General features: G+C 47.9%; 5 protein-coding genes across 5 annotated transcripts; 1 reads left to right on the top strand and 4 right to left on the bottom strand.

Annotated features, from left to right (window-relative positions):
* Window positions 1-374: 374 nt before the first annotated feature.
* GGI43DRAFT_415002 (uncharacterized protein) lies at window positions 375-1,438 on the bottom strand. The gene has a single exon (XM_083207106.1). It carries the CDS (start codon window positions 1,325-1,327, stop codon window positions 605-607), a length of 723 nt encoding a protein of 240 aa, XP_083056870.1. The 5' UTR covers window positions 1,328-1,438; the 3' UTR covers window positions 375-604.
* A 2,609-nt stretch (window positions 1,439-4,047) lies between these two features.
* On the bottom strand, window positions 4,048-5,285 carry GGI43DRAFT_414995 (DOPA 4,5-dioxygenase family protein). The gene is made up of 4 exons (XM_083207105.1): window positions 4,998-5,285; window positions 4,870-4,944; window positions 4,737-4,803; window positions 4,048-4,647 (listed from the first exon to the last, which is right to left on the bottom strand). The coding sequence occupies exons 1-4, from the start codon at window positions 5,158-5,160 to the stop codon at window positions 4,386-4,388; spliced, it is 567 nt and encodes a 188-aa protein (XP_083056869.1). The 5' UTR covers window positions 5,161-5,285; the 3' UTR covers window positions 4,048-4,385.
* A 314-nt stretch (window positions 5,286-5,599) lies between these two features.
* Window positions 5,600-7,956, bottom strand: GGI43DRAFT_425334 (potassium channel family protein; the record flags this gene model as incomplete). The annotated part of the gene is made up of 4 exons (XM_083208497.1): window positions 5,600-7,385; window positions 7,444-7,563; window positions 7,622-7,780; window positions 7,835-7,956. The coding sequence occupies 4 exons, from the start codon at window positions 7,954-7,956 to the stop codon at window positions 5,600-5,602; spliced, it is 2,187 nt and encodes a 728-aa protein (XP_083056868.1).
* A 721-nt stretch (window positions 7,957-8,677) lies between these two features.
* GGI43DRAFT_209034 (Zn(II)2Cys6 transcription factor) lies at window positions 8,678-11,242 on the bottom strand. The gene is made up of 3 exons (XM_083200169.1): window positions 9,997-11,242; window positions 9,409-9,876; window positions 8,678-9,315 (listed from the first exon to the last, which is right to left on the bottom strand). Exons 1-3 carry the CDS (start codon window positions 10,699-10,701, stop codon window positions 8,908-8,910), a joined length of 1,581 nt encoding a protein of 526 aa, XP_083056867.1. The 5' UTR covers window positions 10,702-11,242; the 3' UTR covers window positions 8,678-8,907.
* Window positions 11,243-11,262: 20 nt separating this feature from the next.
* Window positions 11,263-13,085, top strand: GGI43DRAFT_414988 (amidohydrolase). The gene has a single exon (XM_083207104.1). The coding sequence runs from the start codon at window positions 11,272-11,274 to the stop codon at window positions 12,964-12,966; it is 1,695 nt and encodes a 564-aa protein (XP_083056866.1). The 5' UTR covers window positions 11,263-11,271; the 3' UTR covers window positions 12,967-13,085.
* Window positions 13,086-13,125: the final 40 nt, after the last annotated feature.

The raw sequence follows: 13,125 nt of genomic DNA, 5'->3' as shown, positions 1-13,125 counted from the left end.
AAAAGACGCACCCGATACTATCCAAGTTCTCATACATAGCAAACTAGATGAGATTGAGAGGCACGATCGTCCTGGACGGACTGCGCTGTCTGGGGCCATTTAGTATGGACATACAATGTCAAGGTGCTCTTGGACGCAGGAGCTGATCCACAATCTGAAAGTAATACGCGGAGCACCCCGATGTCTATGGCTAAAAAGTTTGGCAGGGGTGATCCGGAAAAGATGCTTGTGGTTCATAGAGCATAGAACGCTAACCAGAATAATAATAATAATCTACAGTCAGACTCATATAATGGATAATAGCTCGGAGTATTTCTCGCGAATTCACTTTTGAAGGTTCTAGTAATAGAATGTAACGGAAGAAGACATCGAGATTAGGTAAAGGAATGAGTAGTTTCATTAAAGGGAGTGATTAATAGAAGTGTATGGAATTGAAAGCTACACCAAGAAACTGTGCCCCAAATCGAAATAAACCCTTGTCCAAAGAAATAATGCAAGTTGAATAACCCGACTTATGCCCATGTCGTAAATGCTTCCCTTATGTAAAAATATTTGCAAGAATTTATAATGTCCAACACCTTGTATGCCAAAAACGAACTCTCACTCAAGCAGGAGGAGTCGAGACCATCTTTTGTTCTCCGCTGCTTCGACCCACAGCGCCATATGCAACGAGAGAAGGTCCCGCTCGTCGTCTTTCGAAGAATTCCAAGAAAGCCAAAACAGTGGTCGTAAGCTGAAGCAAGAACATCGGGATCAAGTTGTACTGCCATCCTCGCATGATTCGGAGGTGAGCTGCGATGTCGTTCCTCTGGCTTTGGTCCGCCAGGTCCAGGTCCAGCATTGCAGGGAACCAGTTTTGAGGTGTCCACGTATCGGGGGCATATTTGTGATTGCCAGTTGTCGAGGCGACCTTCACATCAATTGACTGCCCTCTGTGTGCGTTTGTAACGGCGAAGACATAACCGAGGGCGCCGATAGTGAGCATGAGGCCCAGAACAAGAAGTGTAAGCCATAGATAGTACATGAAGGACGTTAACTTCTGTCCGAGGATGTGGGGTCGGTTTCTGAAGAAAAGAGTGACGATGCCTCCGAAGCCAATCAGGATAATTGCTGTTCCTGCGGCACCGTTGCTGGTGTGGCCTTGGTCGACTAAGAAGTGCTTCGGCATGCCATAGAGTTCGAATGTCGAGTCGTTAAAGTTGACCGTGAAAGTACCACTGGCGGTTTGGTGGAGCCATGCTACCATGCTAGTGATGAAAGACAGCTCGAGGATGGCATCGATCATCAGTGCGCCTAGGGCGATAGCAAGATATAGAGAGAGCGCCATTTTGACCAAAAAGTTGCTCACATATACGATTTGCTACAAAGTTGCAAGCTTTTCACTGATGAAGGAGAAAAACCCTAAAGAGGGCCGAACGATTGCTGATGAGCTTGCTTCTTATACTACATTAGACTTGGGCTCTCCCATTTGGTTTGTTTGTTTCCATATTAGTGCTGACCGGGTGGAATCTGTGGCTGAGGTACCAGCCAACGGCACGCCTGCCCCTGCTGACAAGCGTCCGCAAGGCTTTGAAAAAACATCGAGACTAGCGAAAACGGGTGTATGGTACTCCGTGCAAGCTCCCGTAGGATGGAGGGTGGAGCGGTCAAAATGTCCTTGTGTTTGCCTCACGGGTTGGGGGCTGTTTGTGGGCCTAAGTGAGGCAGAGCCGCATGTGCGCCTCCATGGCTGGAATGTTTACAACTCTCCACACATATGCAGCTGCTCCTTAAACTTTACAGTTACAGTAGTTGAGTACAGCATGACAAAAAGCGAGTCAAGGGCCAGGCCTTTCATTGAGCTACCTAGTTGAGGCATGCTAGCATTACTACTTTTGTAAATTTTATCATTTATCAAGTTAGTCCTGATGATGACAGAGTTCGCCGACTCCTATTTTATTAATACTATGCCCGTGGCTGTTGGTTGGCGAGAAGGAGTGCCGCTTTGCCTATTTGGTTACTGATATCCGTCAACTCGCATACAAATTGACAACTGTTGCCGGAATGTGGACCTTGAGCTAGGCTGAACTCAACGGTTGTACCACACAACAGCTCTGTATTTAGCGGCTCTGCTAATGCAAGGATCTAGGAAATTCTTGTTTTTCTTTACGATGCCGCGCATTTTGTGTTTGTTGGTAGCTTCAAGGTCGTGTTCAGCTCGCACCTCATTCACGCATACCTACATGTGCGCTGCATATACGAAGTTGTACATAGTACTACTTGGCTCCCTCCTGCTAGAGGTGGCACCTACCTTCCAATAGCTGTTGATCAGAGCTGGATAAAGGTGGCACCTACCTTCCAATAGCTGTTGATCAGAGCTGGCTAAAGGTGGCACACAGAGGCTTGCTCTAATGGGAGATCATCTGAAACGGATGCCCAAAGCTCGTAATTTCGGCTCTGCCGCTTGGCAATTGACTACGAGTACTGGCTCTCCACCGCTTCCGAGGAAAAACAAAACTTAAGAGTAACGCGTGTTCGTTTATCGCATTGGCTGATGAGTTGCTAAGGGAGAACTCTAGCTACTTGAACAGGGGTCTTGGGACTATGCTTATGACATAGCTTACAAACGGCAAAAGCTGACAGCTATAAATAAGCTATGTTTAGAAACGTGGCGCTGATCGAGCAAATCCTATATTAACCCTTGCATCTTCAAAATCGATAGACCCCCAATGAAATTGCATTCGCCATCCAGCTCCATGACGCGCCACAGTAGACTAAATCTTTGATTCCTAACTACTGAAGTGGGTACACTGGGCTGAATGTTCAGACGATGCGTGGGATCGGGCACGATTTCAGCAATCTCGCGGCTGAATGAATCCTCCCGATTCTGATCTGAGGAGCCCAAGAATATCTAGTGTCTGACGATTCACGGCAAGTTGGAATCGAATTAGCCCGCTTGAACCTAGTCCATTTCGTAAAATGCGGTCTATGTTTACTAAACTCGTGCCAAGTTAGCTGATCTGAATGCTGCGTTTAAAGTTATTTCAGCTGGGGCCAGTATCCCGGCATTTGATGGATATGTTCATGTCTAATCTTTAAAAGCCAGTACCTTGCATTGTAATGATACCCTGCGACAACCTAGAGTGTTCATAAGTATTTCTGGTCCAAAGAGATCTCGTGTCTATTAATATTCAACGGAATGCAGCGTAACTTGTGGCTTTAATTTGGGGAGTTTTCCATATATTCCAGGCTGATTCGTGATTTCTTTCCCCTCTCGTAATTGAGCTTTCCCCGCTCTACGGTACACGTTATCATCATCAGATTAATTGCACCGCCTCAGTCGTTAGAGTTGCCTAATGTACGATTACACGGCAGGTGAAGCTAATGCTCCAATCGTTTCCCCGCCAGACGATTCGAACACCTAACAAAATGGACAACAGATGGCAGCACTGAGAAGAGTGGCTTTATTGTGTGGCTTGCAGCCCTACATAGTCATTCATATAAATACATACGCTATATAAATAAATAAAAATAACCTTTAGCTAGAACACCAATAGTATATAAACAAAAGAAATAAAATTAGAAATGCCGGTACCCAAAAATAAAAACCATGAACATAAATCCAAATAAATTGAAACTTGACTACAACTCCTTCAATCATGTAACCAACTGCAATCTGAAAGCAGCTTGCCTTGTGTATTGTTGTTTTAAAAATAGATGTACACAAAACGGAGATTTTCCCATTGTGTTACCAGGATCGGAGATAAACCACCAAAGGTTCTCCATGTGTGACGCGGCAAGGCAGATCATCCAGCTTGCTGACTGCTAAAATTAAACACTTTTGTCACGACGAAATGACATAGCATATGCCAACGTAGGGCGAGAAATCCATTAAACCTCAGAAATAAGAGTTGTAGAAAATTTAGCTTAAATATTAAGTCCATTGACTTGGTTCGCGAGAGTCTCCGGTGTATAGCTTTGCTTATATGTTAGATCATGTTACTCTACTATGTTTCGCAACTGGGTCCGGTAATATAATTCGGCAGATACTCCAGAAACATTTTCATTCAGAGTTTTATCTTACTGAGATATAAATACCGTTCTTACAAAGCATGCTTTTAATATTTCTCAATGACAGGTCATGTCGTAATGTTGTAGTTTTGAGTAAATATCAAGAGTTTACGATACATGCCATGGAACCTTCGAACGAATCATGTGCATGGGTACCGGAATTTTCATCAAAGTTCGCATTGCATTAAGAACAGTTCTCAGAAGTTCCTCTTAGTGCTTAGTCGAAGCTACTATGTAATTATGCAGGGGGGAGGTATTAAGAATGGTACTCCGTCCTTCCAGAATAGCGGTACTCTATAGGAGAACCCGAGTCACTGGCAAGCCACACTCAGTCATTAATCTTGAGGAGCAGGGGCTGCCTCAGGGTCATTAGCCAAAAGTGCCTCAACCTTTGCTCCTCTCTTTCTCCTCTCGTCAAGCGATATTTCATCTTCTGGCACAGTCGACCAACCGAGGCCCAGCTCAGGATATTGAAGAGGAACCTCGTCACTTTCACGAGGCAACCCGTCCAAATAGATGGGCCACGGTGTGCCTAACCAGCCATTGCGAGTCTCGTGATCTCGACGTTGTTGCGAGGTTAGAGGATGGATAAGAACGCTACACAGTATATCAGAACACGAGAGAAGTTTATGCAAGCCATATTTATTTAGAACAAGGTATTGACAGGAGACAGATTAAGAACTCACCTCAAGTTTCCTCGGTTTGTTGCCAGGTAGAAAAAGACGTCAGAGAACGAAGAATCGGGAACCCAGACTGTACTCGAGAATCAGCCGTGGCTCACCAGGTATTATAAGCATGTCATGGGTTATCTCCACTCACTTTCATAGGACCCAGCAGGATGCGGTCCAATAGGATACTTGTTGACTCTGTGCAGCGGAACGGCCACAAAGGCACCTACGACGCCAATTAGTTCAAAGCGGCTCGATGCTGTCCAGAGTTTTATGTACCGTCGCGACGAAGTCTTAATACCGCATCACGAAGCGCAAGTGCTGCGGCCGTTTCAGTGGGCGATTGCAGTAGGAAATAGATGTGAAAGTGCCATTCCCTTGTCCGAGACTCTACAACGGTCTGCAGGTCATCTTGGGGCTTCGGCACGGGAACTTGGGTCATTGTGAGTTGCTAGATGCGCTGCACTTTAGTCCTGTGCAATGTTTGCAGGTTTCAAAGGTATTCTATTTGGTGATGTGTTGTTTTCGCATGCGTGATTGAATTGAAACCGAGGTGTCTTGCCCTCTATTAGCTGAGCCGTAGCACTAAGCACGCCATTGTTATAGCGCTATCTGCATTTGGGTGCGAATGCGGGGACTTTGGAACTTTTGAGCTCTGTCAAAATGCTCGTAGTAGCTCGCTTTGCCGCTATTGTCTATTTACCAGATCCAGTAGCTATTTTGCGAAATCAGATTGCTTTTCTACGGAGACTCAATCAGCTATCAAAAGGTGATCCGAATAATTGCCAAACGCATATAACTCGTTGGTCTCGTTTATTACCTCATTATAACTATTACAACTATAAAACTATAATACATTTTATTACACAATTCCGTATATCTTACATAGTGTAATCGCCAAATGTCGTATCTCGACGTTTCCGCCGTGCCTCCCTATTCTCAGCTTTCAGTCTCTGACTCTCAGCTGATAGCGACTCTTGCAGCCTATCCACCAGCTTTTCCAGTATCCAGTCGCTCTCACTCTGGCTTCCCATAAGAGGGCTGCGATGCCCAACCCACGACCATTTCACAACTTCTTCTCTTCCGGGGTCTGGAGCCGGCTTTTTCCCCTTGATCTTTGCCTTGCCATGAGTAGATGGATCGTGTTCGTCTTCGCCAATGAGCTTAAGGTACCACGCCCATTCATCAAACGAGTAGGTATACTGCTTGTTGTCCTTTCGATGCTTGGCCACAGCTTGAATCTCTGAAATCAGAAGAAAGTAAAAGTCTGGCCCGGTGGGGAGCTTTCGTTCGTGATTCCGAATCCGCGAAAGCGATCGACGTACTTTAGTTGTGAAGGTTGTTGCTGTCGACTCAGCGCGCTCGCGCCAGGGACGGCCTCTTTCCCTTGTTTCTTCCTCACTGTCTTCTCCAGTATTTTCCTCAGTATCTTCCCCGTTATCTTCCCCGTTATCTTCCCTGTTATCACGCTCCCTCTCAATGTCAGAAAGATCGTCTTCCTCCAGCTGTTCCATAAACTCTGCTATCCTTTTGATATTATTCTTTGGCGCATCGAGGATCATTGTTGGGTTCGGGGATTCGTAGTGAGTCTTATACATCTTTCCAAGTGTCATTCTGCTAATCATATGCTTTAAGCTGGCGAGATACGCATCTTCACCGGGCAGAATAGTGACGTTTCCTAATCGGATAGTACTATCTCGAACAATTTTGATAACGGTACTGCCGGCATGCGAAATAAGCACCGTTATTGTCGGTAAAGCCATGAGGGACCAAAAGACGAAGAAGGATCTTCCAGCGTTGGATACAGGCGCAAAGTTGCCATATCCAATCGTTGTGTACGCGATGAAAGAGAAGTAAAAAGCTTCGAAATACGTCCAGTCTTGGTAGCGCTTCTCAGCCTGCATAAAAACCAGGGCTCCTACCATCCAAAATACGAGCCACACCAAAGCGGAAACACCCAAAGCCATCCATTTTCTGCGTGTAGCTGCCTTGGCTTGGATTTTACGCATAAGAGTGAATTCTGCTTTGCGTCGTTCAAATTCGCTGGAAATAGACTTATCTGTTTGCTCACGAGAGAAGCCGGGCTCTTCCTGGATAGGCTCCAGAATTTCGTCGCCCCCTCGCCGTGCAATCTTCCGTACGAATCTCCGTCTCTTCTTTTCTTCTATCCGAGCCAGTACTCGGCGCTTCCCGCCGTCGAGAGTAAGGTTGCGAACAGCCTCGATGACCAGACCCAAGCTGATAATCCCAACAATGGCATACGGGATTACGAGTGCTTGTCCAAGAGTCGTCTGCGGAGTAAAGTCGCCAAAGCCGATGGTGAAAAGTGTTACATCAGCCCAGTATACAGTATCTAGAAATCCCCAGCCCTCGATAGCGGCAAACACAGTCGCTCCAACATGGAGATATATCAAGACCATAATAGTTTGTAGCATCAAAGTGCGTTGACTGAGAGACAGTATAAAATCCTTTGGATAGTGACCTGCATTGGCTCCCCAAAAAGTGAGGGACATGAGGGTTGCGACAATGAAGTATAGTGTGGCTGACCATATGCCGTAGTAGAACGACTGGGACCAAATCATCTCATCGACAGGGAAGTCAAGCCCCTCAGTGAGAGGTCCAGCACCCATGGACGTCAAACATATCAGGCAAATTGACGAGAAATACCTATTAATGCGTTATTAGCGATGCATTGTAATCTGAAGCTGGGTCATTTTGGCATTACCATCCCACTATGGTAATGGGCTGCGCTATACTGAAGCGAACCCGCCTTGCCATGTTAAAGAGTAGGAAAAGGTTGGAAATGACGGCAATCGCTAATTGAACAGCATTTATTGCTGTTAGCCTGTGATATGCCTCGTTAGTAGCCGATCATCATTGTATGCGCTGAGCGGCAGACATACCATGCTGGATCTGGAATATATGGCGCCTGGTCAGGTTGTTGTCCCGGACTAAGATGCTGCCTCCACGGCGCAACCAGAGCGCAGATACTGAATGCTGACGCTACAGGAGCGATAGTTCCAGCAATCATGGGAAACACTGAGGCGAGAAACCACCAGCGGCTAAGCGATTGAGCGTTAGCAAGCGGTGCCGTCTCTACTTAGATATCGGCTTACCTGGGTTCAAGATGCGCATTGTCGTTTTCTATCTTGGTCCTGCGAAGATAGGCATCGGGTTGGTCGCCTTTGGCTTCTTCATCTGCTACTGCTCCATTCGTCTCGTCCCCTCTGTCGCCCATTGTCGATGGTATTCGATGAGCGTCAACGGTGTTGATGGCGGTGAGTAAGACGCTGTCTTATGCTCCCTGTATTTCCCGCAGCAAAGCACACTGAATCCCAGCTACCTCGACATCAAAGCGTTCATATGTGTCCTTCAGCCGTCGTCAGTCAATGCCAAAATTGCCTCTACCGTGCGAGGTGATTCGTGGTTATATCAGCTGAAGAATGTGGCGAAAAATAGCACCAAAGTTTCTGCAAGGTCACCCAATCCGAGATCCAGATCTCGTATAAAGTAAATACGCGTGTGATGAGACAGGGCGAGAGATTAAGGGCTTTGGCGTGTCTTGGCAAAGTGCAAGCTCACGACAAGGCAACCAGTTGTAGGGCTCTTCATTTATGTGACGATGAAATGGGACTTTCTTCTCTTTTTTTCTGCTTTCCCGTGGAGATCCACGGCTTCAGGCCATGCAAAATCGATGCGTGGTGTATGACGTCGTGCGCCCGGCTTTAGCGGCAGAGCTTCACATCGTGATCTTTAAAGCGGGCCGATGGACCGAGAGCCGGTTGCGGCTTAGTTCGGGGCGTTGAAGCGGCAAAACTGACGAGTTACTTTGATGGCTCTGGCATTGTGAATATCTTCAATGCGCGAAAATACTAGGAACGATGATCGCAACTCATCAATGCGCGGATGAGTTAGAAACATGCAGCGTTCTGTAAGCTATTGTCCCAGTTTTATTTTGCACAAAGTTGGTGCCTGTGGTGCTGTATTTCGGCTCGATTCATACTATGTATGCACTCGGCGTTTGCGTATTAGTATCGTGTATAGCAAACGGCGTTTGAAGTAAAGGCTTCAGTCTCAAACAGGATCCGCAGACGCTCCCATAAAAACAAATCGCATCGCTATTCTAGGTATATGATAAAGTCCAATCGCCTTTTTATTCGCGCAAATAACCACAACTCGTCATAACACATCACACCAGCAGTGGGAAGTCTCCAATGTCCTCCATTGCATCTCGCCACGTGAACTTGGATCTCGGATCCTCGTGCCTCTTGGTCCAGCATTGTCGCAAGATCCGCTGCACACTCGCGCAGTTTCCAAAGTCCTTGGTCGTTTTATTGGTTGTTTTGTTCAAGATCCGCGTCATGAGATGCTCGAAAAAGGCTTGTTGATCTGGTTGCGCCATGGACCCCGCTATGCAGATCGACCAGACAACCCCACGGAGCGACACATCACTAGGCGCTTGTTGGAGCTCGTTTATGACAGATGCAACGGCGTCGTAAATGTTAGCTTCAGAAGGGTGGGTGCTGGATAGAATAACGTAAAGAAGGACCAGGGCTCCTGTGGCGAATACTCGCGATATGTAGTGTGAAACAGGGGGCTGCGGTGACAGCGCATTAGTCGTAAATCAAAAATCTAAAATCGACGATGAAAGAGGAGGGGAAAGAAATCAAAATAAAGGAAATGAACATACATCTTCAACTTTCCTCCGCAGTTGCTCAATGCCATTCTGCAACACCTTCTCAAGCCTGAGCAGCGACTCGCGTCTTTCTTCCGGAGTATTGTACTCGCCTCCCACCTGGATCATTGATAAGTCTCCAATGACACGCATCACCCAATTCTCACAGCCGACAAAGTCTGCCATCAGGATCTCTTCCGAGTCTAGCCATTGTCGGTATGGCAGGCGTGGTGGTACTCCCGTGGATGCTGTAGAGAGAATCTCGAACCAGAGGAGCTTCGTGAACTCGAAGCGCTTTGCATACATCATGCCGCGCCAGATAGGCGACATGGCAGCGCCATTAGGCGGAGACTGCGCTGTTGGAGAGCCGCTGCTCTCTCGAGGTGTAGGGTCCAAGCCGATGAATAAGGGCCCTAGCTTGCTCACAACTGTTGTGAGGGCATCAAGATGCGTCTGCCAGCTCAATGAGCCACCTTGTAAAATCTAAAATCATTTGCTCTAGTTAGGAGGATGGTGAACTGTTTATGACATACTCATACATACACACGCGTATACATGTATGTACGTCGCTTGAACTGTTCAGACATGTTCTTGTATACGAACCTCAAAACTAATGAGACAACAGCCGCTAGAAATAAACGTAATGAGCCGTCCGCCCTCGTCTAATGCAAGGTTACCTTCGTTGGCGGAAAGGGCATGGCGCATAGCACTCAGCGCCGTGGTGTGATATTCTATAAGCTCGGCCTCCATGTACTCGGTGCCTCGCGCAAACTTGGTCCGCTGGTACAGTGCGGCCAGCGTCATCGAGGCCTGCCGCAGTGGCCGGTTATTCAACAGCAGCCAGAAGAGCCAGCCGCGGCCGCCAAGCTCGGGGTTGTCAGTGTAGTAGGGATACTGGATGGGGAAGATGTAGTCCAAGTATAGCATGATGAGTTCTGCTTCGCGGTACCGCATTTCCTGACTCGGGCATGAGGCCCACAGGGCCTGCTCGGGCCCAGCTACAGCGGCCGCGTCCTGCTGTGGTTTAGATGAGATTGTCCGCAGTTGAGGGCCTGTCCGGTTGGTGTAACCCTTGTTTAGCTGCCTGGCGTTCTGCTTGACGGCCCTCTTGACCAGCGAGAGCTCGGCGCGGACCTGCTCCTCATTGTCCAGCCATGAAGGCCGAGGGCCGTAGCCGTGGCAGTGGATGTTGCGGTTGTCGCACTCCTTGCAGAAGGGGTGGCCCTCATCGCATTTGCGATGTCTAATGCGACACGTCCAACAGCCTCTTTTAGACCGGCTTTTCAGTGGCACTTTTGCCGCCTGCATTGTGAGAGGCGTGAGTGCAATAAAAAGGGGGGGCTGGCTTTTCAATCAGGAGACGCGCGAAATGTGTGATTGAAGTTTGGCGAGTGGCATGTGGGCAAAGTTGGGGAAAATGTGTCAGCCCAATGCTCCATGGGGAAGATGGGTGCGACGGTAGATAAGAGCAAGACTGAGAGCCAGTCGTCAGCAGCCTGACTCATCAGACATGGGCTCGCCCTTTGGTTAGATCGTCTAATGGCGGATTGCTTGTCTCGACTAGCCACAGCGGCCAAACCACGCCAAACCAAGCCGCCTCCTACTGTGTACTATTAGAGCCAACAGCTACTAGTAATAGCGAAATGTTGCGGCCCCACCTCACCCGAGAGCGGCATCGCGAACCACCGCGGCGAGATGGGCTAATGGTCGAAGATGGGGGAACAGGTTAAGAGTCAGGTCGCAGACAGCAACTCCACGCCAAGAACCCCCGTGGATAACCGGGTCTATAGTACTATATTGTAATCAGTACATAATTTCAAATAGTCTAAAATGAATTATATAATACAAAGTTCAACTATATAATTGAGTTGCGAGTCTATGTGTTGTCGAGCAATTGCACTAGTTTCGGCGACTCAACGTTTCCAAGTATATTCTATGGCGGCCACACTGTTTATAAATGGCAAATTCTTTGCCACCCAGGACGACGAAAAAACCAATGAAGCCAAATTCCATGAGTGCATGCTCGTTGAGAATGGAATAATTGAATACGTTGGCAGTGCTAATGCGGACATCTATGCTCTGGCTTCCTCAAAGGGGGCTGAGGTGCACGATCTTAAAGGCCGTCACGTTCTTCCGGGCTTCATAGACGGTCACGTACACGCCCTTCTACTTGGTCAGTCTCTGCAGAGACTGAACTTGGAAAACTGCCAAAGTTTACAGGAGATTCGAGATGTTATCAGCGTTTATGCAGCCACTCATCCTGATGCAACTCGCATTCTGTGCGGCGGCTGGATGGAGTTCCAGACTAATGGCAAGGCCGAAGTCTCCATGTTAGACGATTTGGATCCGCGACCTATCTATATCATGTCGAGAGATCTTCATGCATGCTGGTGCAGCACTGCAGCAATCAAAGACATGGGATTGGAATCTGCACCCAATCCTGTTGGAGGAACCATACATCGCGACAACCAAGGCAGAGCAACTGGTCTCCTCAGCGAAACAGCATGCACTCTCCTAGCATGGCCGCATCTGGCACAAATTGCCACACCAGAGGAACGAGTTGAAGCAATTCGAGGCGCGATTGAAGCTCTTCACGCCGTTGGCTGCACTGGCTTTGTTGAAATGGCCATGGACGAAATTGGCTGGGATGCTTTGCAGACTCTTCGTGCAGAGATGGGCGGTCAGCTTCCCCTACACATTGCGGCTCACTGGCTAGTACGCCCAACGGATTCTACAGATGGTGATTCGGAGGAGCTTAATCGGGCCATTGAATTGAGCCAAAAATTCAATGCCGTCACATCACCAGACTTTCGCATCGTGGGCATCAAGATCATGTGCGACGGGGTTGTTGACTCGTGCACTGCAGCTTTAGTCGAGCCTTACTCCACAACAGGCTTATCGACAGCTCCCATATGGACAAGTGAAGCTCTTGGGGCAGTTGTCCGCAAAGCAGATCGAGCTGGCCTGCAATGTGCCCTGCATGCCATTGGAGATGCCGCCGCTAAACTCGCTATTGATGCCCTATCAGACAATGGCACCCCCGGTCGCCGTCATCGCATCGAGCATCTCGAGCTAACTAGTCCTGGCGATGGAGCTCGTCTTGCTGCCGCTGGCATTACGGCCTCTATTCAGCCTGCTCACGCTGACCCAGTGCTTCTAAAGGCCTGGCCAGAACTCCTGGGTACAGCACGCTGCGGACGTGCATTTGCATACGGCGACTTTACAGCATCTGGAGCCAACATTTCTATTGGATCAGATTCCCCCACTGCACCATGGGATGTGCTTCGTAACCTTTATACGGCGACTACTCGACGATCTGTTCGTGACCAAAATTACGATGTGGTAATGAACCCGGAGTTTGCTCTTTCTCTATGTCAAGCAATGCAAGGAGCTACACGTGGAAGCGCATACTCTTGCTTTGCTGAAGGCTGGACGGGAAGCTTAGTAAAGGGGTTGCAGGCAAATTTTGCAGTGACAGAGATGGAGTGGACTCCAGAATCGCTGCTCCATGCTCGAGTCAAGGAAACGTGGTATAAAGGCAAGAAAGTGTATGATGCCACTCAAAGTGTTTGAGAGATATGTACAAAAAGGGTAAATAGACTGATATATCCATAAACAGAAATCGTTCATAGAGTTTGATTGCCGCTTGTGCTAGGGATTAGAACATAGTGCTAGTATTAGATAGAGAAATTAAGTGACACTCATGCAATGTCCATCAGCAATCACATATTT

This window comes from Trichoderma evansii (genome assembly GCF_050947405.1).
Source record: "Trichoderma evansii strain SZMC 28006 chromosome Unknown GGI43scaffold_24, whole genome shotgun sequence".
Taxonomy (NCBI): Eukaryota; Fungi; Ascomycota; class Sordariomycetes; order Hypocreales; family Hypocreaceae; genus Trichoderma; species Trichoderma evansii.
This window is presented reverse-complemented; position numbering and strand designations above follow the sequence as displayed.

Bases quoted from the DNA above. Each gene is read 5' to 3' on its own strand.
- GGI43DRAFT_414988 (XM_083207104.1), top strand. From the start codon at position 11,272: ATGTGTTGTCGAGCAATTGCACTAGTTTCGGCGACTCAACGTTTCCAA.
- GGI43DRAFT_415002 (XM_083207106.1), bottom strand. From the start codon at position 1,327: ATGGCGCTCTCTCTATATCTTGCTATCGCCCTAGGCGCACTGATGATC.
- GGI43DRAFT_414995 (XM_083207105.1), bottom strand. From the start codon at position 5,160: ATGACCCAAGTTCCCGTGCCGAAGCCCCAAGATGACCTGCAGACCGTT. The intron at 4,945-4,997 runs GTACATAAAACT...TTGGCGTCGTAG, and splicing joins ATTAAGACTTCGTCGCGACG to GTGCCTTTGTGGCCGTTCCG. The intron at 4,648-4,736 runs GTGAGTTCTTAA...TATACTGTGTAG, and splicing joins ACAAACCGAGGAAACTTGAG to CGTTCTTATCCATCCTCTAA.
- GGI43DRAFT_209034 (XM_083200169.1), bottom strand. From the start codon at position 10,701: ATGCAGGCGGCAAAAGTGCCACTGAAAAGCCGGTCTAAAAGAGGCTGT. The intron at 9,877-9,996 runs GTTCGTATACAA...AAATGATTTTAG, and splicing joins GTTGTCTCATTAGTTTTGAG to ATTTTACAAGGTGGCTCATT. The intron at 9,316-9,408 runs GTATGTTCATTT...CTGTCACCGCAG, and splicing joins TGCGGAGGAAAGTTGAAGAT to CCCCCTGTTTCACACTACAT.